General features: G+C 48.0%; 1 protein-coding gene across 2 annotated transcripts in view; it reads right to left on the minus strand.

The window, feature by feature from the left end:
* Positions 1 to 980: 980 nt before the first annotated feature.
* Positions 981 to 22,531, minus strand: part of CACNG7 (calcium voltage-gated channel auxiliary subunit gamma 7) — a 29,330-nt gene continuing 7,779 nt past the window's right edge. Inside the window, exons 4-5 of one of the 2 annotated variants that reach the window (XM_021666511.2) lie at positions 3,373 to 3,518; positions 991 to 2,952 (exon numbers count right to left, since the gene is read on the minus strand). In XM_021666511.2, the coding sequence (XP_021522186.1) occupies positions 2,695 to 2,952; positions 3,373 to 3,518 (404 nt within the window). In that variant the 3' untranslated portion in view covers positions 991 to 2,694. Of the gene's footprint in view, positions 2,953 to 3,372; positions 3,519 to 22,531 lie in introns of both variants that reach the window. The other variant, XM_021666512.2, reaches the window with a different exon arrangement.

The following is a 22,531-nucleotide window of genomic DNA, read 5'->3' on the forward strand; positions in this document are numbered from 1 at the left end:
ACCAACCTGGGAAATATAGGGAGAACTTGACTGTATTTAAAAAAAAAAAAAAAGTGTTTAGTGCAGCATCTGAGCCCCTAATGATGACCTGATAAATGTGGCTATGGTTGTTAACAGTTGTGATTGTAGTTGCAAAAGTTGTTCTGATGGATCCTTAAGAGGCCAAATCTAGACAAGGCAAAGAAGGGAGGATCTGGCACAGTGTTTCCTTTACAATACGCTCCAAGAATAAGCTTATCAAACATTTAGGCTGTTCTCAGTCTCTCAGTATAGTGGGTGGGACTGCAGATTGTGGTGCCTACTTTCTGAGCCTGCCCTCTTCACCTACAAAAAATGGGGTGATAATTCCTCTGTACAGAGCTGCTGTGAATGTCTAATGAGATCACGTAAGGAAGGAAGGCGTCTGGCTCAGGTAGGTGTGCAGTAAACGGTAGCCGTCCTGTCTCAACAGAGGGACCGAGCCAAGCATTGGGAAAACTCACCACTGCCTGGTGCAAGAAGGAGGAATCCCAAGCTTTGGAACCAGATAAACTTAGTTTTTTTATTATTATTATTTTGAAATGGAGTCTCATTCTGTCACCCAGGCTAAAGTATAGTGGCGTGATCTCAGCTCACTGCAGCTTCTGCCTCCCAGGTTGAAGCGATTCTCTGCTTCAGCCTCCCGAGTAGCTGGGATTACAGGCGTGAGCCACGGTGCCCAGATAATTTTTTGCATTTTTAGTAGAGATGGGGTTTCACCATGTTGGCCAGGCTGGTCTCGAACTCCTGACCTCAAATGATCTGCCCACCTCGGCCTCCCAAAGTGCTGGGATTGCAGGTATGAGCCACCATGCCCAGCCCAAACTTGGTTTTAGCAAATGGCTCTGCCAATTTCCACCTGTGTGATCGTGTATACATCATTTCATCTCTCTGGACCTACCTGCAAAATGAGGCCAATAAATTGAACGTGCAGGCTTAGGAAGAAAGTTAAAAGCAGTAATGAATGTCAAAGGAAGGCGAGTCATAGTAACAGTAGTCTACATGGTCATAGTAATACCAAGAGAAAGTGTTTATTGATCCTGACCAGTGTCATTAACCGTCCTGCATGCTTCACACGGGCTGAAGTATAAAGCGCTGCCATCGATAATGATGATGATTAAGTCTTTAACAACGACCCATCTAACCTTATTCTGCAGCACGTTAGGCCTGCAACCCTAGAAGCAGAAACCTAGGCTAAGCCCCCTGTATCCAATCCCTTCCCTCTGGGCAGGCGGAGACGTGTTTGAAATAAAGTTTATTGAAGTTTCTGTCGATATTTACATATGATACACGGTAAATAACAGAGCCAGGCCCCCCACCCCACCCTGTCGCCACCCCTAGTGCCCCCCTCCCCCCAACCTCGTTAAAAATCGCTGCGTAAAGTCAGGTTAACTGCGGCGGGTCCCCTCCTCCCCCCTCCCACCCAAGATGCAAACTAAAAGCCCCCGTCCCTCCCTTGCCCCCCTCCCCCCCACCCCGGGGGCCATTCTGGTTCCGTGTACAGCACTGTGCTACCTTGCCCCTCTTTCCCTAAGAAGAGGGAGTGGGCGAGTTCCTGGCGACCTCCTCTCCCCCCAAAATCTGTCCAAAGGGGCAGACGGGCCCTTGAAAGAGGCCAGAGTTGGGGTTCTGAAGGGGGAAGAGGGACGTCAATGAGGTGGAGAGCCAGAAAATGGAAGACTTAGAGGTTTGGGGGGGCGTCGACCCCCGCTACTGCCCCTCCCTCCCTCGACGGGGCCTCGAGGGGGGAGAGGCGGGCACAGGTGTGGAGATGGCGCGGGGGTTATTCCCTCCACCCCAGGGTCCCCATTCCGGCCGCCTGGTGTGCGCCTATGGCTGGATGCACTCAGGAGCTTGGGACGAGAGGGTGGAGGGAGGAAAGGAGAGAAAGAGTTAAAGAAGGAGGAAGACGAAAAAGAAGCCAAGGATAGCTGAGAAAGCAAGAAGATCCTTTAGTCAACAGCCCCCTAAAAGGCAGGTAACCTTCAGGAAGCAGAAAAGAGCCCAGCCGGTGAGAGAGAATGGGACCTCCCAGGGAAGCAGAGGAGGTGGGAAGGGAAGGGCCAGGGGCCAGGTTAACTGTACCCGTGGCTTCCAGCCCCCTTCCCCATCCCATCCCGCGGCTGTGGGTGGAACAAGCCGGTCCTCCCGCTGCACCCGGGGACCCAGCAGGTCAGGAGGTGAGATTAGGCGGGAAAAAGGAAGCCTGGGGCAGAAGGGAGAAGAAGATGGTCGGCATTCCCGGCGGCTGCCCGAACCTGCTTTCCAACCCAGGGCCCCTGCGGTGAGGTCGGAGGTTGGGGACCTCCGGGGAACTGGGCGCCTGCACAGCCGCGGGCTGCTCCCAGCGCAGAGCAGGTGGACGAGGGAGGAGCTAATTTTCTTGGAGAGGAGGAGTCAGAAGGGGCGGGCCTTAAGAAAAAGGGGCGGGGAAATGAAGAGGGAGGAGTCATTTGCTAGTGAGAGGGACCAATGAAAAGGAGAGATCAGGGAAAAGGGGCGCGGCCATTGAAATAAGGGAGGGTGTGGGCGGAGCCACTGGGGAGAGGGCGTGGCCTAAAGCTGGCAAAGCCTCCTTCGGGTGGGAGCGAAGAGTCCCGAGGAGGGAATGGGGGCTGCATTGCAGGGAGACCCCCGAGGAGCAGGAGGAGGCAGGGGAGCTCCGAGGGGCGGACCTCAGCAGGGCGAGGTGGAGATGTGCAGGTGGTCCGGGTACTTGATGGCGGGAGGGTAGTTCTGCGTCATTTGGATGGACACGTCGCTGGAGATATCGGAGGGGCTCCGGCCGCGGCGCCACGCCTCGGGCTGCAGGAACTGGCCCGAGTAGTCGGAGCAGTCGCTGAGACGCGGGCGGTAGAAGGCCGGGTGTGGGCGGTACATCTCCTCCTCCGCGTAGCGCTTGGTGAACAGGTACACGGACATCACGCCGGCCCCCTGCGGCAAGGCAAGGTCAGAGTCCCAGGGGCGCCCCTCGCGCATCCCGGGACCCCAACTGGTCTCCCCTAACTCCAGGACTCAGAGTCCACACCCCAAGCCCCTTCCTATCCCAGGACCTAGGATCAGGGCTCCAGCCCTCTCCTTCCCCAGGACCTCAGGAATCCAAGCCCTCAGGAGAGCCCCTCCCTCAAGACCCAGGAGTCTCAGTCTCCAGACCCCTCCTCCCCAAGGATCCCAAAAGCTGGAGCTCTCAGACCCCCTCTTCCTTCAGGACCCACGGGTTAGACCCTCAGCTACCACCTCCCTCTGACGCCAGAGTCTGCATCTCCAGCCTCTCTTTCTTCCTGGACTCAGGAACCAGGCCCCCAAGACCTCTCTCCATTCAGAACGCTAGAGTCTAGGTCCCACGGACGTCACCTCTTTGAGTAGGAAGGAGGAAGCGGCGAAGGCAAAAGACCACCCGTAGCGATAATGAAAATACTGCTCAGAGCTGCTGGGCCTGTTCATGACCTCGTCGTTGATGCTGGAGATGTAAAGAACCAAGCCCACCACCAAGGAGAGGCCTAGGGGGAGCAGAGGGGGCGCCCTCATCCATTAGAAGTGGGCCCCTTTTTCCAGCCCCAGCCCCACCTCACTGCCTTCCCCTCCTCCCCGTTCTGTCCTGGACTACCTTCCTGGAAGCCCCTTGTGTGCTGGGCCTTGGCTAGGTGCAGGGAGCCCAGAGATGAATCAACAACCGCCTCCCTCTTCCCCCTAAATCTATCATCCAGGAACTCACAATGGAATTGGAGAAGGAAAATAGAGACACTGATCAAGTCACATATAAGGTCATATGTGCTACAAAGAAGTAGCACGGAACTCTGTGGGAGTCTGGAAGGGGCGCCAAACCCACCGGGGCAGGGGCAAGAGAAATGAAGGAAAGAGTCCTTTGTTCAAGTCTTTTTTTGAGACAGAGTCTCACTCTGTGGCCCAGGCTGGAGTGCAATGGCCCAATCTTGGCTCAGCGCAACCTCCAACCTCCCAGGTCCAAGCGATTCTCCTGCCTCAGCCTCCCAAGTAGCTGGGATTATAGGCGCCCACTACTGCGCCTGGCTAATTTTTTGTATTTTTAGTAGAGATAGGGTTTCATCATGTTGGCCAGGCTGGTCTCGAACTCCTGACCTCAGGTGATCTGCCCTCCTCGGCCTCCCAAAGTGCTGGGATTACAGGTGTGAGTCACCATGCCCAGCCTGTTCAAGTCTTAAAGGATGAGGCCCAGGGAAGAATAAGGGTACGCTGGCAGAGTAAACAGTAGGGGCAAAGGTTTGCTGGGGAGGGGGGTGACATGGAGCTGGTCCACCCATGTAGCTGTAACATGAACTGTAGCCACAAGAAATGAGGTTAGAGAAAGGGGAAGGTAGAGCCATGATGAGCCTCGAATGCTGGGCCCAGGAGCCTGGCACTAAGGATACTAGGGAGCTACACAAAGTTTGTAGAAGAGGAAGGACAGGGCCAGATCTTACTGTTAGAAGAACCTCTGAGGGCTGGTTGGTGCTGGGAACAGACTGGAGGGAGACATATTCCAGGGGGAGGAGGATGAGGCCTGAGCTGAGGCTGTGTGGATAATAATTGCAACAATAGCAATAATAATAGCAACGACTTATATAGGTCTTGGTCTGTGCCAGGCACTGTTCTCGGTGTTGGATATATATAAATTCATTCAAACTTCACAACACCTCTTTGAAGGAGGTACATTTTTAACGCCATTTACAATTGAGGAAATAGAGCATATGGGCAGTGTGCAGAGGAGAGGTCCGATCTGAGAATTTCTAAGAGGCGATTATCATTTTCTCAAGATGAAATTTCCTTTAAACAGTAACCATGCCAAGAGTGGCTTGAGGAGGCTACAAAGTTTCCTGCCTTAAATGTATCTAATCACTACCAGCCTCTTCCCCTAGAATCCTACAAATAAACATTCTGTGTGCCACACACACAGAATAAGCCCAGATTCCTTCCATTGTCTACACCGGGGGGTCGGCAAACCATGGTTTATGGATGAAACCCAGCTCACCCCCTCATTCTGTGTGGCCCACCAGCTAAGAATGGCTTTCACATAAGTAAATGATTTTAAAAATCAAAACAAGACTGGTATTTTGTGGCACATAAGAAGTGTATGAATTTCATTTGGCAGCGCCTCAAAAAGTTAAAGATAGAATTATCATATGACCTGGCAATTCCACTCCTAGGTATGTACCCAAGAGAAGTGGAAACATATGTTCACACAAAAACTTGTACACAGATGTTTGTAACAGCGTTATGCATAATAGCCAAAAAGCGGAAACAGCCCAAATGTCCATCAGCTGATGAATGGATAAACAAAATGTGGTATATCCATAGAAAGGAATACTATTCAGCCAAAAAAGGGAACGGTGTACTGATTCATGCTACCATAGGGATGAACCTAGAAAGCAAGCTAAGTAAAAGAAGCCAGATGCGAAATACCACATATTGTGTGATTCCATTTATATGCAATGTCCAGAATAGGCAAATCCACAGACACAGAAAGTAGATTCATGGTTGCCAGGGAATAGGATGGAGGGGGAAATTGTGTCTGGCTGCTAAGGTATGTGAGGTTTCTTTTGAGAATAATGAAAATGTTGTGAAATTAGCTAATGGAGATGGTTGTAGAACCTTGTGAATGTACTAAAAATCACTGAATTTTATGAAATGTCTAGTAGGTGAATTACATCTCAATTTTGTTTTTTTGGTTTTGTTTTGTTTTCTTTTTTTTTTTGAGATAGAGTCTTGCTCTGTCACCCAGGCTGGAGTGTAGTGGCGCAATCTCGGCTCACTGCAACCTCTGCCTCCCAGGTTCAAGTGATTCTTCTGCCTCAGCCTCCTGAGTGGCTGGAATTACAGGCACCTGCCAGCACGTCCAGCTATTTTTTGTGTTTTTAGTAGAGACAGGGCTTCACCATGTTGACCAGGCTGGTCTCAAACTCCTGACCTCAAGTGATCCGCCCACCTTGGCCTCCCAAAGTGCTAGGATTACAGGTGTGTAATCCTCACAACTTTTTTGTCTTGCTTTGTTTTTGAGACAGGGTCTTGCTTTGTCGCCCAGGCTGGAGAGCACTGGGGCAATCATGGCTCACTGCAGTCTTCATCTCCCAGACTCAAGTGATCCTCCCACCTTAGCCTCTGGAGTAGCTGGGTGATGCACACCACCAAGCCCAGCTAATTTTCTGTATTTTTTCCAGAGACAGGATTTTGTCATGTTGCCCAGGCTGGTCTTGAACTCCTGACCTCAGGTGATCTGCCCACCTTGTCTCCCAGAGTGCTGGGATAACAGGCATGAGCCACTGTGCCTGGTCTTACAGATGTAAGTACTTTAAGTACTTTAAAAAGTACATGAATTTCAAATTTTGGTTTCTATAAATGATACTGGAACACAGCCACACCCATTTGCTCACATATTGCCTATGAATGCTTTTGTGCTACAAACACAAAGCTGAGCAGTTGCAAGAGAGACCAGGCAGCAAGTAAAGCTGAACATATTTATTATTTGGCTCTTTGCAGAAGACTTTGCTAACCTCTTAGACTGTAATAATGCATACGTGATCCGGTCCCTGCCTACACCATCTCTGATCAGTTTCTCCTTATTTCTTCTGCTTAGGCCACCTAATTTTCTTTACCTTATTGTTATTATTATTTTTTGAGACAGGTCTTGTTCTGTTGTCCAGGCAGGAGTGCACTGGTGCAATCATAGCTCACTGCAGCCTCCACCTCCCTGGCTCAAGCAATCCTCACACCTCAGCCTCATGGTAGCTGAGACAACAGGCATACACCACCACGCCTGGCTAACTTGTATTTTTCAGTAGAGACAGGATCTCCCCATGTTGCCCAGGCTGGTCTCAAATTCCTGGGCTCAAGCAATTCTTCCACCTTGGCCTCCCAAAGTGCTGGGATTACAAGCATGAGCCACCACAATCAGCCTAGAACACCTAAATTTCTTGCTCTTCCTTGAACTCCTCAAGCTCACTTCTGCCTCAGGGCCTTTGGTCTCGACATTCCTTCTACCTGGAATGCCCTTCCCCCAGATTTCCCCGTGTCTGTCTCTGTCACTTAGCTCTCTCCTCACTTGTGGCCTCTTTAGAAAGATTTTCTATGGGCCAGGTGCAGTGGCTCATGCCTATAATCCCAGTGCTTTGGGAGGCCCAGGTGAAAGGATCGCTTGAGGCCGTGGGTTCAAGACCAGTCTGGCCACCATGGTGAAACCCTGTCTTTATTAAAAATGCAAAAATTAGCCGGGTACAATGGCACACACCTGTAATCCCAGCTACTTAGGAGGCTAAGGCAGGAGGATCGCTTGAACCTGAGAGGCAGAGGTTGCAGTGAGTCACGATCATGCCACTGCACTCCAGCCTGGGCAACAAGAGCAAAACTCTGGGAGGGAGGGAGGGAGGGAGGTTGGTTTTATGATCTCCCTATTTAAAATAGTAGGAGGAAGGAAGGGAGGGAGGGAGAGAGGGAGAGAGGGAGGGAGGCAGGGAGGGACCTTTTATGATCTCCCTGTTTTAAAAAGTATCTATCCCTCACTCAAAATTTAAGAAATGCAGATGAAAAAAATATGATGAGATACCACTTCTCATCAACCAGGCAGTCAAAGTTTAAAAGCTTCACAGCACACTCTTTTGGGAAGGCTGAGAGAATGGACGTTCTTCTACATTGCTGCTGGGAATGCAAAATGGTGCCGCCATGGGAAAGGGGATTTCGGCGCAGCTAACAAAATCACACACGGATCTATCCTTTAACCCAGCAATCCTGCTTCCAGGAATTTAACCTGAGGATATCCCTCCCATGATGGGAAACTACACATGCACAGGCTGATTGATTGCAGCATGATTCGTCATTGAAAAATAATGGAGGCTAGGCACAGTGGCACACACCTGTAATCCCTGCCCTTCGGGAGGCTGAGGTGGGCAGTTCACTAGAGTCTAGGAGTTTGGGACCAGCCTGGACAACATAGTGAGACCTCATCTCTACAAAAAATAAATAATTAGTTCCTGTTGTCTTAGCTACTTGGAAGACTCAGGAGGGAGGATCGCTTGAGCCTAGGAGTTCAAGCCTGCAGTGAGCTATGACTTCATAGCCCATATGCAATCATACGCACTCCAACCTGGGTGACAAAGCAAAACCATGTCAAAAACCTAAATTAAATTAGGTTGGGCACGGTGGTTCACGCCTGTAATCCCAGCACTTTGGAAGGCCGAGATGGGCAGATCACTTCAGGGCAGGAGTTTGAGACCAGCCTGGCCAACATGGTGAAACCCCGTCTCTACTAAAAATACAAAAATTAGCCGGGCATGGTGGTGGGTGCCTGTAATCCCAGCTACTTGGGAGGCTGAGGCAGGAGAATCACTTGAACCCAGGAGGCGGAGGTTGCGGTGAGCCGAGATCACACCACTGTACTCCAGCCTGGACAACAGAGCCAGACTCTATCTCAAAAAAAAAACAAAAACTAAATGAAAAACAAAATAAAAAACATGAGTCCACACTGACATATATTTAAAATAAGAAAAAAGAGAAAGTTCTTTTCAGTAGCACACCAATTTATCCATGTAGGTGGAATAATAGCGTTAGAAGAAAACACCACTCTGCAATCCTAGTAGTAACGTTAGATTCAGGCAAGAGTCACGAGGGGATGCTCCATCGCCGGATGACAGAATCTCCCCACAGAAGAGCTATTAATTATTACAGAGATAAAAAGTTTCCTTTATGGTGAGAGAACCTGGCAGACACCACCGTAACCAGGCGATCGAAGTTAACATCCCCAGCAACTGGGCAGACCGACACCACGGGCCTCCGGAGAAGAGAGCTGAGTGAGCCACTGCCTCCTTTATGTCCTGTTCCTGCTGAGAATGCGTAACCCGAATCCACTCATGAGGACAGTGGGATGCTCTACAGCTCAACTGCCTGTACTCTTCAAAAACATCAACATGAAAGATTGAAAATGAAAAAAAGGCAGCAGAGCTACATAAAAAATGAAAGGCTCACATGGCATTCTCCACACATTAAAAAAAAATGAAAGGAGACTAAAGAGACACGATAGGGAAATGCAAAGCATGGTCTCGGATTGAGTCCTGAATCAGGAAAAGTGCAATAGAGGCAGCACTGGGCCAGGCACGGTGGCTCACTACTGTAATCCCAGCACATTAGGAGGCCAAGGCAGTGGGATCACCTGAGGTCAGGAGTTCAAGACCAGCTTGACCAACACGGTGAAACCCTGTCTCTACTAAAAATACAAAAATTAGCCAGGTGTGACAGTAGGAGCCTGTAATCTCAGCTACTCAGGAGGCTGAGGCAGGAAAATTGCTTGAACCCAGGAGGAGGAGGCTGCAGTGAGCCGAGACTGCACCATTGCACTCCAGCCTGGGAGACAGAGTGAGACTCCGTCTCAAAAATAAAAATAAATTTAAAAAATAAATCCAAGATCCAAGACATTTACCAGGATACCCTGTCCCTCAGTCTTCAGAAAAATGATGACACTCAAATCAGCGATCAACTCTCACACCTCAAAAAGAGAAACAATCAGACATTCCGTGTCTCCTGATGCAATAGATACAGCAGGATGTGAATAGCACCACCTATCTATAAAGTGTTCTTGCGAAAAAAAAAATCAGACCTGCATCCAGCTAAGCTTCTTTTAGATCTTGGCTTACAAGAAAACACAGAAACAGGCGGGGTGTGGTGGCTCATGCCTGTAATGTCATTCTCTGGGAGACTGGGGCAGGTGGATCACCTGAGGTTAGAAGTTGGAGACTGGTCTGACCAACATGGCGAAATCCCATCTCTAGTAAAAATACAAAAATTAGCTGGGTGTGGTGGCACATACCTGTAATCCCAGCTACTCAGGAGGCTGAGGCAGGAGAATTGCTTGAACCTGGGAAGTAGAGGCTGCAGTGAATCGAGATCATGGCACTGCATTCCAGCCTGGGCGACAGAGCGACTCTGTTTCAGAAAAGGTTGGGGGCGGTGGCTCACAACTGTAATCCCAGCACTTTGGGAGGCCAAGGTGGGCAGATCACCTGAGGTCAGGAATTTGAGACCAGCCTGGCCAACATGGTGAAAATCTGTCTCTACGAAAAATACAAAAATTAGCCTGATGTGATGGTGGGCACCTGTAATCCCAGCTACTTAGGAGGCTGAGGCAGGAGAATCACCTGAACCTGGGAGGTGGAGGTTGCAGTGAGCTGAGATTGCACCACTGCACTCCAGCCTAGGTGACAAGAGCAGAACTTCGTCTCAAAAAAAAAAAAAAAAATAGAAAAGAAAACACTGAAATGGATGAACATATTAAACCAAAACAGAGGGATGTCACTGAAAAATTGCCATGTGGGAATTCCACACAACAAAAATCCAAATTTCTTAAAAAAAAAAATATGGTGAGAAACAAATAGGAAAGGGACTGTTTTAGATTGAAAGAGGCTTCAGAGATCTATCAACTCAATGTACATGTGGAACTTGGATCTGGATTTGCAACAAATGAACCATAAAAAGGCGTTTACGAGGCCAATGGGGAAGATCGAGCATTAACTAGACACGAAAAAATATTAAATAATTATTCTTATTTGCTTGGGCTTGATCGTGGCATTGTGGTTATAGTAAATAAAAGACTACTTATAACTCAGGATACACTGAAATGTCTGTGAATAAAATGATGTCTGAGACTGTCTTTAAAATAATGTAGTGAAATGCAGAAGAGGACATGGCAATATGACTAAAAACAGATTTGCCATATGTTGGTAATTGTTGAAACTGAGTACAGGATCCATGAATTTCATTATACTATTCTTTCTATATTTTATTTTATAATTTTTTTTGAGACAAGGTCCCACTGTGTTGCCAGGGTGGAGTGCAGGCACTATCATAGCTCACTGCAGCCTCCATCTCCTGGGTTCAAAGTGATCCTCCCACCTCAGCCTCCAGAGTAGCTGATACTACACGCTCGAGCCACTGTGCTTGGCTTCCTTTTATATTTTAATAATGAGATATATTTTAAAAGTCAATGTTGTAAAAAAAAAAAAAAGATAGTAGTGGAACTAGTCTAGACTAAAAGAGACTTTTTTTTTTTTTGAGACGGAGTCTTGCTCTGTTGCTTAGGCTGGAGTGCAGTGGCATGATTTCGGCTCACTGAAACCTCTGCCTCCCGAGTTCAAGCTATTCTCCTGCCTCAGCCTCCTGAGTAGCTGGGACTACAGGCATGCACCACCACACCCAACTAATTTTTTGTGTTTTTAGTAGAGATGAGGTTTCACCATGTTTGTCAGGCTGGTCTCAAACATCTGACCTCAAATAATCCGCCCAGCTTGGCTTCCTAAAGTACTGGAATTACAAGAGTGAGCTATCGTGCCTGGCAAAAAAAGAGACTTATTAATTAAATGTCATGCATGGACCTAGATTGAATTGTGGTTCTGGGGAAAGAGTTATAAAAGACACTCTTGAAATAGCCAAGACAGTTTAAAAATGTATTAAATTGGCCAGGCACGGTGGCTCACGCCTGTAATCCCAGCACTTTGGGAGGTCAAGGCAGTCAGATTGGGAGTTCGAGACCAGCCTGACCAACATAGAGAAACCTAGTCTCTACTAAAAATACAAAATTAGCCAGGCATGGTGGGACATGCCTGTAATCCCAGCTACTCAGGAGGCTGAGGCAGAAGAATTGCTTGAATCCAGGAGACAGAGGTTGTGGTGAGCCAAGATCGCATCATTGCACTCCAGCCTGGGTAACAAGGGCGAAACTCCATCTCAAAAAAAAAAATTAAATTATATTATGAAATTATACAATTTCTAGGTCTGACAATGTAGTTATGTAGAAGAATGTCATTATTCTATTTATTTATTTAGAGACAGGGTCTGGCTCTGTTGCCCAGCATGGAGTGTAGTGACACGATCTCAGCTCATGGTAACCTCCACCTCCTGGGCTCAAGTCATCCTCCCACCTCACTCTCCCGAGTAGCCGGGACTACAGGTACATGCCCCATGCCAGGCTAACTTTTGTATTTTTTGGAGAGATGGGATTGTGCTATGTTGTCCAGGCTGGTTTCGAACTCCTAAGCTCAAGTGATCTGCCCACCTTGGCCTCCCAAAGTGAGGCCACAGCACCCAACCCTTATTCTTAAAGGATGCATACTAACACTTAATTTTAGAGATAAACTATCAACATGTCTGCAATTTACTTTCAAATGGTAAAGTCAAAAAAATGTGTGTGTGGTGTGTTTAAATGAGGTGAGGCCAAGCATAGTGGCTCACGCCTATAATCCCAGCCCTTAGGGAGGCTGAGGCAGGCAGATCACCTGAGGTCAGGAGTTCGACACCGGCCTGGCCAACATGGTGAAACCCAGTCTCTAGCAATAATACAAAAATTAGCTGGGCGTAGTGGCAGGTGCCTGTAATCTCAGTTACTCAGGAGACTGAGGCAGGAGAATTGCTTGAACCTGGGAGACAGAGGTTGCAGCGAGCCAAGATCATACCACTTGTACTCCAGCTTGGGAGACAGAGTGAGACTCTATCTCAAAAAAAATAAATAAATAAAATAAAAATTTTAAAAAGGTGAGATAGAGAAAGAAAAACATTTTAAAATCTTGGATTGGCCGGATGTGGTGGCTCACACTTGTAATCCCAGAACTTTGGGAGGCTGAGGCAGGCAGATCACCTGAGGTCAGGAGTTCGAGACCAGCCTGACCAATATGGTAAAACCCTGTCTCTAATAAAAATACAAAATTAGCTGGGCATGGTGGTGCATGCTTGTAATCCTAGATACTCAGGAGGCTGAGACAGGAGAATCACTTGAACCTGGGAGGCAGAGGTTGCAGTGAGCTGAGGAGGGAAAGACAGAGAGAGAAAAACATTTTGAAACCTTGGATTGGCCGGGTGTAGTGGCTCATGCCTGTAATCCCAGCACTTTGGGGGGCCAAGGCAAGTGGATCACCTGAGGTCAGGAGTTTGAGACCAGCCTGACCAACATGGTAAAACCCTATCTCTACTAAAAATACAAAATTAGCCGGGTGTGGTGGTACATGCCTCTAATGCCAGCTACTCAGGAGGCTGAGACAGGAGAATCACTTGAACCTGGGAGGTGTAGGTTGCAGTGAGCTGAGATGGTGCCACTGTACTCCAGCCTGGGTGACAGAGAGGCTCACTGCAACCTCCACCTCCCAGGTTCAAGCAATTATCCTGTCTCCATTCACTGCACTCAAGCCTGGACAACAAGAGTGAAACTCCTTCTTAAAAAAAAAAGAAAAAAACAACAACTTGGATTATTCAGGTGGGTGGAATAATGCAATAACCCCTCCCCATCACTCTCCTCCTAACCTGCTTTTTTTTTTTTCTTGTAGCATGTAGTAGCATGTAGCACCATCTAACATTAAATAATGTATTTGTTACTTTTTTATTAGACAGCTCCTCCATCCCCAGTTGGATGCTAGAGCCCCAGAATGCTAGAAACTAGTCCACCTTGTTCTTTATTATTCTCTTAGCAACTAGCACCATATTCAGCAACTAGTCAATACTGTTTGAGTAGATGAATATACTGGCCATGCAGCTGGAACTTCTAGAAAAGCCCATTCACTTGAAATTCCACCATTCCTCTATCCCTTCCAAGAATTAACTTTTCCTTGCTCTGAACTTCCATAGCATTTTGAACTTCTAGTATTCCATAGTGTTGAGATGCAGTAAGACAGTGATTGTAGGCCAGGCATGGTCATTCAGGCCTGGAATCCCAGCACTTTGGGAGGCTGAGGCAGGTGGATCACTTGAGGTCAGGAGTTCAAGACCAGCCTGGCCAACATGGTGAAACCCCATCTCTACTAAAAATACAAAAATGAGCCAGGCATAGTGGCAGACACCTGTAATCTCAGCTACTTGGGAGGCTGAGGCAGGAGAATTGCTTGAACCCGGGAGGTGGAGGTTGCAGTGAGCTGAGATTGTGCTGCTGCACTCCAGTCTGGGTGACAGAGTGAGACTTCATCTCAAAAAATAATAAAAAAAAGTTGGGTGCGGTGGTTCACGCCTGTAATCCCACCACTTTGGGAGGCCAAGGCAGGCAGATTGCCTGAGCTCAAGAGTTCGAGACCATCCTGGCCAACATGGTGAAACCCTCTCTCTACTAAGAATACAAAATCAGCTGGGCATGGTGGTATGTGCCTGTAATCCCAGCTACCCAGGAGGCTGAGGCGGGAGAATTGCTTGAACCTGGGAGGTGGAGGTTGCAGTGAGCCGAGATTGTGCCAATGCACTCCAGCCTGGGTGAAAAGTGTAAACCTACATTTCAAAATAAATAAATAAAATAATAAAATAAAAAAGGGGTAATCATAGAGCATTACATGGAGAAAAGGCACCTGAGATTGGTCTTGAAATACGATCAGGTTTACAGGAAAGGAATACTGAAGAAGCCCAGAAACCACATTCATTGCAGTGCCTAACTCAAATGCAGGGGAGATAGCTTAATTCTTCTCTTTTCCTCTCTCTCTCTTTCTCTCTCTCTCCCGCACCCCACCCCCGTCTCCCTCTCTTTTCCATTAGGAATGGTCACTGAAGGACAATCAAATTATGTCTGTTTTACTTCCTGAATTCCTCAAAAATCTAACCCCCCTTTTGCTTCCCCAAGTCCCTTACCCCAGCTCAGGGCTTATTCTCTATGCCTGTACCATTGTTCCAAAATCCTGATCTCCCTTTCTGAAACCCAAAGCAGACTCTATCCCTCCAGGCTCAGAACTCTTCCTTGGCTCCTCCTTACTGTCCACAGGAGAAAGAATTCATCCTGTCATTCCAGGCTCTCTGTGATCTGCTTCCTGCTGATGACACCTGCCTCAGAGTTCACTCCAACCCCAGACTTAAGGCCCAAGTTTCACGTTACAGCTCTAAATAACAAACATTCTGCCAGGTGTAGTGGCTCATGCTTGTAATCTCAGCACTTTGGGAGGCTGATGTGGGCAGATCACTTAAGATCAGGAGTTCAAGACCAGCCTGGCCAAAGTGGTGAAACCCCCTCTCTACAAAAAACAACAACAACAAAAATTAGCTGGGTGTGATAGTGTGTGCCTGTAATCCCATCTACTCAGGAGGCTGAGGTATGAGCATCACCTGAACCCAGGAGGTGAAGGTAGTAGTGAGCTGAGATTGTGCCACTGTACTCCAGCCTGGGCAACAGAGTGAGACCCTGTCTCAAAAAATAAATAAATACATAACAGTCTCCATAGCAGAGTCAGGACCAGAGTTTGGTGGAAAGGAAATAAATATTTCCACTGAGGAAGAGACTTTCTTTTCTTTTTCCTTTGTAGTAAGGCATTCTTGTCATTCCTTTTTCTTTCTGGCCATTTTGCATTAGCCCTGGTTCTCCAAAAATAACCTTCTTTTCCCTTTCTCTTTTTCTCCCTCCCTTCCCCCTTTCTATCTCTGCAATCCAGCTCTCTTACTCTCCTCCCACCCCCTCAACTACATCTGCCTTGTAATTCTTAAAGCACAGTAGGCAAGAGTCACCTACATTCCAAGCTGAATAGAACCATCTTGGCTTGACAGCAACTGGGTTTCAGGACCATGGACAGGTGCACTGGCGTCGACCTCTGTCTTAGCTGCTTCCTTTCTTTATTTTGTTTGAGACGGAGTTTTGTTTGTCGCCCAGGCTGGAGTGCAATGGCGCGATCTCGGCTCACTGCAACCTCTGCCTCCCGGGTTCAAGCGACTCTCCTTCCTCAGCCTCCCAAGTAGTTGGGATTACAGGTGCCCGCCATCACGCCCAGCTAATTTTTGTATTTTTAGTAGAGACGAGATTTCACCATGCTGGTCAGGCTGATCTCGAACTCCTAAACTCGGGTGATTCACCCACCTTGGCCTCCCAAAGTGCTGGGAATTACAGGCGGGAGTCACCTCGCCCGGCCTGTCCTAGCTGCTTTTCTGGGACCTTATCGCATGCTGTGAATTCCGTCTCCAAACCAGGCACTTTTCTTTCCAGACTTGAAAACTTCCCACTGACCCTTTCAACATCAACTTAGATGTCACCTTTTCCTGGTAGGCCTCCCTGGTCTCTCCCACCCTCCCTACAACACCCTATTATGTCAGGTAAATGCATCTTCCCTTTTCTCAGAATACAAAGGACTGTCACTCATCCATTCTGCATTCCAAGCTGAATAGAACCATTATGGCTTGAGAACACCTATATTCCAAGCTGAATAGAACCATCCTGGCTTGAGAACTGGATTTCAGGACCATGGACAGGTGCACTGGCGTCACCCTTTTTTTTTTTTTTCTGAGATGGAGTTTTGCTCTTGTTGCCCAGGCTGAAGTGCAATGGCGTGATCATTCGAGAAATATTTCAATTTGCACTTCATACAAACAACACTTCTAGGCTCTAAGATACAAACAAGAACATGTTTGAAAAGGTCTCAGCCTGGCTTGGCCACAGTGGCTCACGCCTGTAATCCCAGAATTTTAGGAGGCCGAGGCAGGTGGATCACTTGAGGTCAGGAGTTCAAGACCAGCCTGGTCAACACGGCAAAATACTGTCTCTACTAAAAATACAAAAATTAGCCAGGTGTGGTGTTGGGTGCCTGTAATCCCAGCTACACGGGAGACTGAGGCAGGAGATTGCGCCACTGCACTCCAGCTTATGCAACAAAGCGAGACTCCATCTCATAAAGAAAAGAAAGATCTCAGTGCCCCCCACACCCTTTTTTCTGAGACAGAGTCTTGCTCTGTCGACTAAGCTAGGGTGCAGTGGCATGATCTCAGCTCACTGCAGCCTTCGCCTTCCAGGTTCAAGTGATCCTCCTGCCTCAGCCTCCCAAATAGCTGGGACTACAGGGCCCACCACCACTCCCAGCTAATTTTTGTGTTTTTAGTAGAGATAGGTTTCTCCATGTTGGCCAGGCTGGTCTTGAATTCCTGACCTCAAGCACTCCACCCAGCTCAGCCTCCCAAAGTGCTGCAATTACTGGCATGAGCCACCACACCTGGCCTGTCTCAGCCCTTTTGAAGATTACATTCTGGTACAAGAAGACAAAAAACAAATAGCACGACCGTAGCAACAAATGCTATGAAAAAATATAAAATAAAGAATGTGACAGCACAGTAGGGGCAAGGTAGTACTAGGTACTGTTGTCAGAACAAGCAACACGGAAGAGGAAAAAAATTGAGGCTTCTGAAAATTAGGGTAGGGTGGGGGTGGAGGTGGGGAAGGGACTTCCAAGCAGGAAAGAATAATGCGTGTGCCAAGTCCTGAGGTGAGGCTGTGATTAGCATTTTCAAGGAGAATGAGGCCAGCGTGGCTGAAGTTATAAGCAATGCAGAGAATGTTAGTGAGTGAGGAGATGAGCTCAGAGATCTGAGCAGTAGCCAAATCATGGAAGACCTTGGAAGCCAGAGTGAGGGATTTGGATTATTCAAAGTGCAATAGGAATCTATTGAAGGAATTTAAGGAAAAGTGTGAAAAGCTTTGACTGACACGTAGTCAGGAGCTGTTCTGTGAGTTGGGTGCATCTGGACTATACATGAGGATTTAGTTGTGTCTTCAGTACCAAGGACAGGGCCCGGTACACAGGATATCTGAAGACTGAATGAATAAGCAAATGCACGGATCATATTTGATGATCAGGGGCTAATATGGGACATGCATGGGTATGCCTCTTATGACCTGGAAAAAACAAATGCCCCTCTAGCCTCCTGCTATTTCTCCTACCAACCACATCCAGTCAGTCATCTGATTCTATTGATTCTTCCATCAATATCCCTCTCTCACATGGCCATCCAGTTGCCTTTTCCTGACATCTGCAGCCCCCGTGCAGACCTTCTCTGCTACTGCGTGGGTCACTACACAAGCCTCCTCAGTTTCTACATTTCCAGTCTCTTTTCCTTCAGTCCATCCCCAGCACAGATCCGTCTGCGACATTTAATGCCCAGCTGTGACTCTATCCCTCCTGCCCTAGCCCTTCCATTGCTTTTGCCAGAACTGAATGCCAACTCCACCAATGACCAGACCTCGGGCAACTCCACCAATGACCAGACCTGGGGCAACTCCACCAATGACCACACCTCAGACAGCTCCACCAATGACCACACCTCAGACAACTCCACCAATGACCAGACCTCAGACAGCTCCACCAATGAGCAGACCTGGGGCAATTCCACCAATGACCACACCTCAGACAGCTCCACCAATGACCACACCTCAGACAACTCCACCAATGACCAGACCTCAGACAGCTCCACCAATGAGCAGACCTGGGGCAACTCCATCAATGACCACACCTCAGACAGCTCCACCAATGACCAGACGTGGGGCAACTCCACCAATGACAAGACCTCAGACAACTCCACCAATCACCAGACCTGGGGCAACTCCACCAATGACCAGACCTCAGACAACTCCACCAATCACCAGACCTGGGGCAACTCCACCAATGACCACACCTCAGACAGCTCCACCAATGAGCAGACCTGGGGCAACTCCACCAATGACCAGACCTGGGGCAACTCCACCAATGACTACACTTCAGACGGCTCCACCAATGACCACACCTCAGACAACTCCACCAATGACCAGACCTCAGACAACTCCACCAATGACCAGACCTCAGACAACTCCACCAATCACCAGACCTGGGGCAACTCCACCAATGACCAGACCTCAGACAGCTCCACCAATGAGCAGACCTGGGGCAACTCCACCAATGACCAGACCTGGGGCAACTCCACCAATGACCACATTTCAGATGGCTCCACCAATGACCACACTTCAGACGGCTCCACCAATGACCACACCTCAGACAACTCCACCAATGACCACACCTCAGACAACTCCACCAATGACCAGACCTCAGACAGCTCCACCAATCAACAGACCAGGGCAACTCTACCAATGACCAGACCTCAGACAACTCCACCAATGACCAGACCTCAGACCTCCACCAATGACCAGACCTCAGACGACTCCACCAATGACCAGACCTCAGACAGCTCCACCAACAACCAGACCTCAGACAACTCCACCAATCACCAGACCTCGGACAGCTCCACCAATCACCAGACCAGGAGCAACTCCACCAATGACTAGACCTCAGACAACTCCACCAATGACCAGACCTCAGACAGCTCCACCAATCACCAGACCTCAGACAGCTCCACCAACAACCAGACCTCAGACAACTCTACCAATCACCAGACCTCAAACAGCTCCACCAATGACCAGACCTCAGACAGCTCCACCAATCACCAGACCAGGGGCAACTCCACCAATGACCAGACCTCAGACAGCTCCACCAATGACCAGATCTCAGACAGCTCCACCAATCACCAGACCTCAGACAGCTCCACCAATCACCAGACCTCAGACAGCTCCACCAATCACCAGACCTCAGACAGCTCTACCAATCACCAGACCTCAGACAGCTCCACCAATCACCAGACCTGGGGCAACTCCACCAATGCCCAGACCTTGGGCAACCCCTGTCTCTCTCTTTGAACTCTGGTTTCTTCATTGGGAACAGGAGCAGTCAGACCAGGCTATTCCATTCCAAGATCAAAGGCATTGGTATTATTTCTGTCCTTAACTTCTCTTTTTAAATATCCTGTTTTATGATTTGAATCTTGGTGGGGCAGCACAATGCCATGGTGAGGAGCCTGGGTTGGAGTCTTGCTTCCCCTATGGAACAACTTAACCTCTGAATGCTTCTGTTTCCCCAGTGGTGAGATGGAGGTATTAATGGCACCTATCTTACAGGGTGAAGAAAAATAAATAGCTTAATATGTATAAAGCTCCTAGAACTGTCTGGACCCAAAAAAATTTGGTTGTTGTTGTGAGCTGAAATTCGACCAGAAGGGGAAAAAAATAAAAATAAGGCGGTGGCTCATGCCTGTAATCCCAGCTGCTCAGGAGGCTGAGGCAAGAGAATTGCTTGAACCTGGCAGGCGGAGGTTACAGTGAGCTAAGATTGCACCCTTGCATTCCAGCCTGGGTGACAAGAGCAAAACTCCATCTTGAATAAATAAATAAATAAAAAAGTTGGCTGGCCAGGGGCACTTGCTCATGCCTGTGATCCCAACACTTTGGGAGGCTGAGGCAGGCAAATCACCTGAGGTCGGGAGTTCAAGACCAGCCTGACTAACATAGAGAAACTCCATCTCTACTAAAAATACAGAATTAGCCAGGTATGGTGGTGCACGCCTGTAATCCCAGCTACTCGGGAGGCTGAGGCAGGAGAATCGCTTGAACCCAGGAAGCGGAGGTTGTGGTGAGATTGCACCATTGCACTCCAGCCTGGGCAACAAGAGTGAAACTCCATCTCAAAAAAAAAAAATTGATTACTGCTAGTACTACTACTATTATTACCACATTTATTTATTTACTTAAAACTACTCCATGTTGAGCACTTACTCTTACAGTCCAGGCACTAGGTCAGGAGCTTTACATTCATGATCTAAATCAGGGATTGGCAAGTAATGACCTGGCTCACTGCCTGCTTTTGTATGGCTTGTGAGCTAAGCATGATTTTTATCTATTCTTCTTTTGATTAAAAAAAAATTTAAAGAAGAAGAATATTTCGTGCACATGAAAATTACATGGAACTCGCGTTTCAGAGTCCACACTCTGGACTCTGCTGGAACATAGGCACTCCCATTTGTTCACACCTAGTGCTTTTGCACTATGGTGGCCAAGCTGCCTCCCAGTAGAGCTGACTAGTTGTATCAGAGAACCTATGGCTTACGTAGCCTAAAATATTTGCTGTCTGGCCCTAAGCTGAAAAAGTTTGCCAATCACTGACCAAGATTTGTCCCCTCAACAACTCCACAAAAGAAGACTTTGGTTTAGGCCAGGCATGGTGGCTCATGCCTGTAATCCCAGCACTTTGGGAGGCTGAGGTGGGTGAATCACCTGAGGTCAGGAGTTTGAGACCAGCCTGACCAACATGGAGAAACCCTGTCTCTACTAAAAATACAAAATTAGCTGGGCGTGGTGGCGCGTGCCTGTAATCCCAGCTACTTGGGAGGCTGAGGCAGGAGAATCACTTGAACCAGGGGGCGGAAGTTGCAATGAGCTGAGATCACAGCATTGCACTCCAGCCTGGGCAACAAGAGCAAAACTCCATCTCAAAAAAAAAAAAAAAAAAAAAAAAAAGGAGAAGGCTTTGGTTCAACTGTAAGTGGTAAAAGCAAGATTTGAATCCAGTTCTTTCTAGGTACTATACCCTACAAGCTTAGCGGCACATGACTGATACCATGGGATAGAGTGCATAGGTGATAGCTGGTGAAATGAATACTAGGAAGGAATTCAGGCAGTTGGATTCAATCTCTTCCAAATTACTCTATTGTTACCCTAGAGGCATGACTTCCAGCCTGACTGCACCCTGATCCTCAGCGTGACCTTGGGCCATCAGCTCCTGGTGCAGTGGGTGGTAGAGGCATGGATTTGGGAATCAGAACACCCTAGATTCTAATCGCAATCCTGCCACTGATGAGTTATATCGCTTCTTCGAGCCCCTGTTTCTGTTCCTGTGAACCGCAAACAATGGGACTCTCCTTACAATGGTTTTGACAGGTTGAATAAAAATCCCCATGCTATCTACTCCTGCCCCACTTTCTCTCTCTAGGCCACTATTTTTCCATTTGAAAAATGATGAGACCTTTCCGCTCTGACACTCTAGGATCGTGATATTCTCCATGTCTTATTTTAGCTCAGTGTCTGGCTCCACACGCTGTGATTCAAGTTTGCACGGAGGTTGCACCCTGCCTTCCCTGGAAAAGGTGTCTTCAGGTTAGGTTGAAGGCATGGGGGAGGTTGCGCCCAGAGGAGGCTGGGTGAGGAGCAGGGGCTGGAGGAGGGGATGCTGAAGGATTCCTTTTCAACTGTTAGCACAGCCACTGAAAAGAAGGAGCTGAGTGCCAGCCCCAAGGGATGGAATGGAGATAAGGCATGCAGTGGGGTTTGTTCATAAAATATCAACTGAATTACAAGGACCTGATTTGGTTTTAATTAAATTATGTTGAATTAATTTGAATTGAATTGAAGAATGGAGTCAGATGAATTGGGGTTAGTTGGATTGGATGGATGGAGTTAAATGTACTCGAGCTGAGTTGATTTGGGCTGATTTTAGCTGAATTGGATTGGATTGAGCTGAAATTTGGAGGAGAGTAACACTAGAGAAAAAAGACTTCAGGCCAGGCACAGTGGCTCATGCCTGTAATCCCAGCCCTTTGGGAGGCTGAGGTGGGTGGATCATGAGGCCAGGAGTTCAAGACCAGCTTGACCAACATGATGAAACCCCATCTCTACTAAAAAATTACAAAAATTAGCCAGGCGTGGTGGCAGGTGCCTGTAATCTTAGCTACTCAGGAGGCTGAAGCAGTAGAATCGCTTGAACCTGGGAGGTGGAGGTTGCAGTGAGCTGAGATCACTCCACGGCACACTCCAGCCCGGGCAACAGAGCGAGACTCTATCTCAAAATAAACAAACAAACAAACAAATAAAAACCTTAGGCCAGGCACAGTGGCTCACGCCTGTAATCCCAGCACTTTGAGAGGCTGAGGCAGGAGGATCACTTGAGGCCAG

The sequence above is a fragment of the Aotus nancymaae genome, unplaced genomic scaffold, assembly GCF_030222135.1.
Source record: "Aotus nancymaae isolate 86718 unplaced genomic scaffold, 86718_ANA_hifiasm-v0.15.2.pri h1tg000028l, whole genome shotgun sequence".
Taxonomy (NCBI): Eukaryota; Metazoa; Chordata; class Mammalia; order Primates; family Aotidae; genus Aotus; species Aotus nancymaae.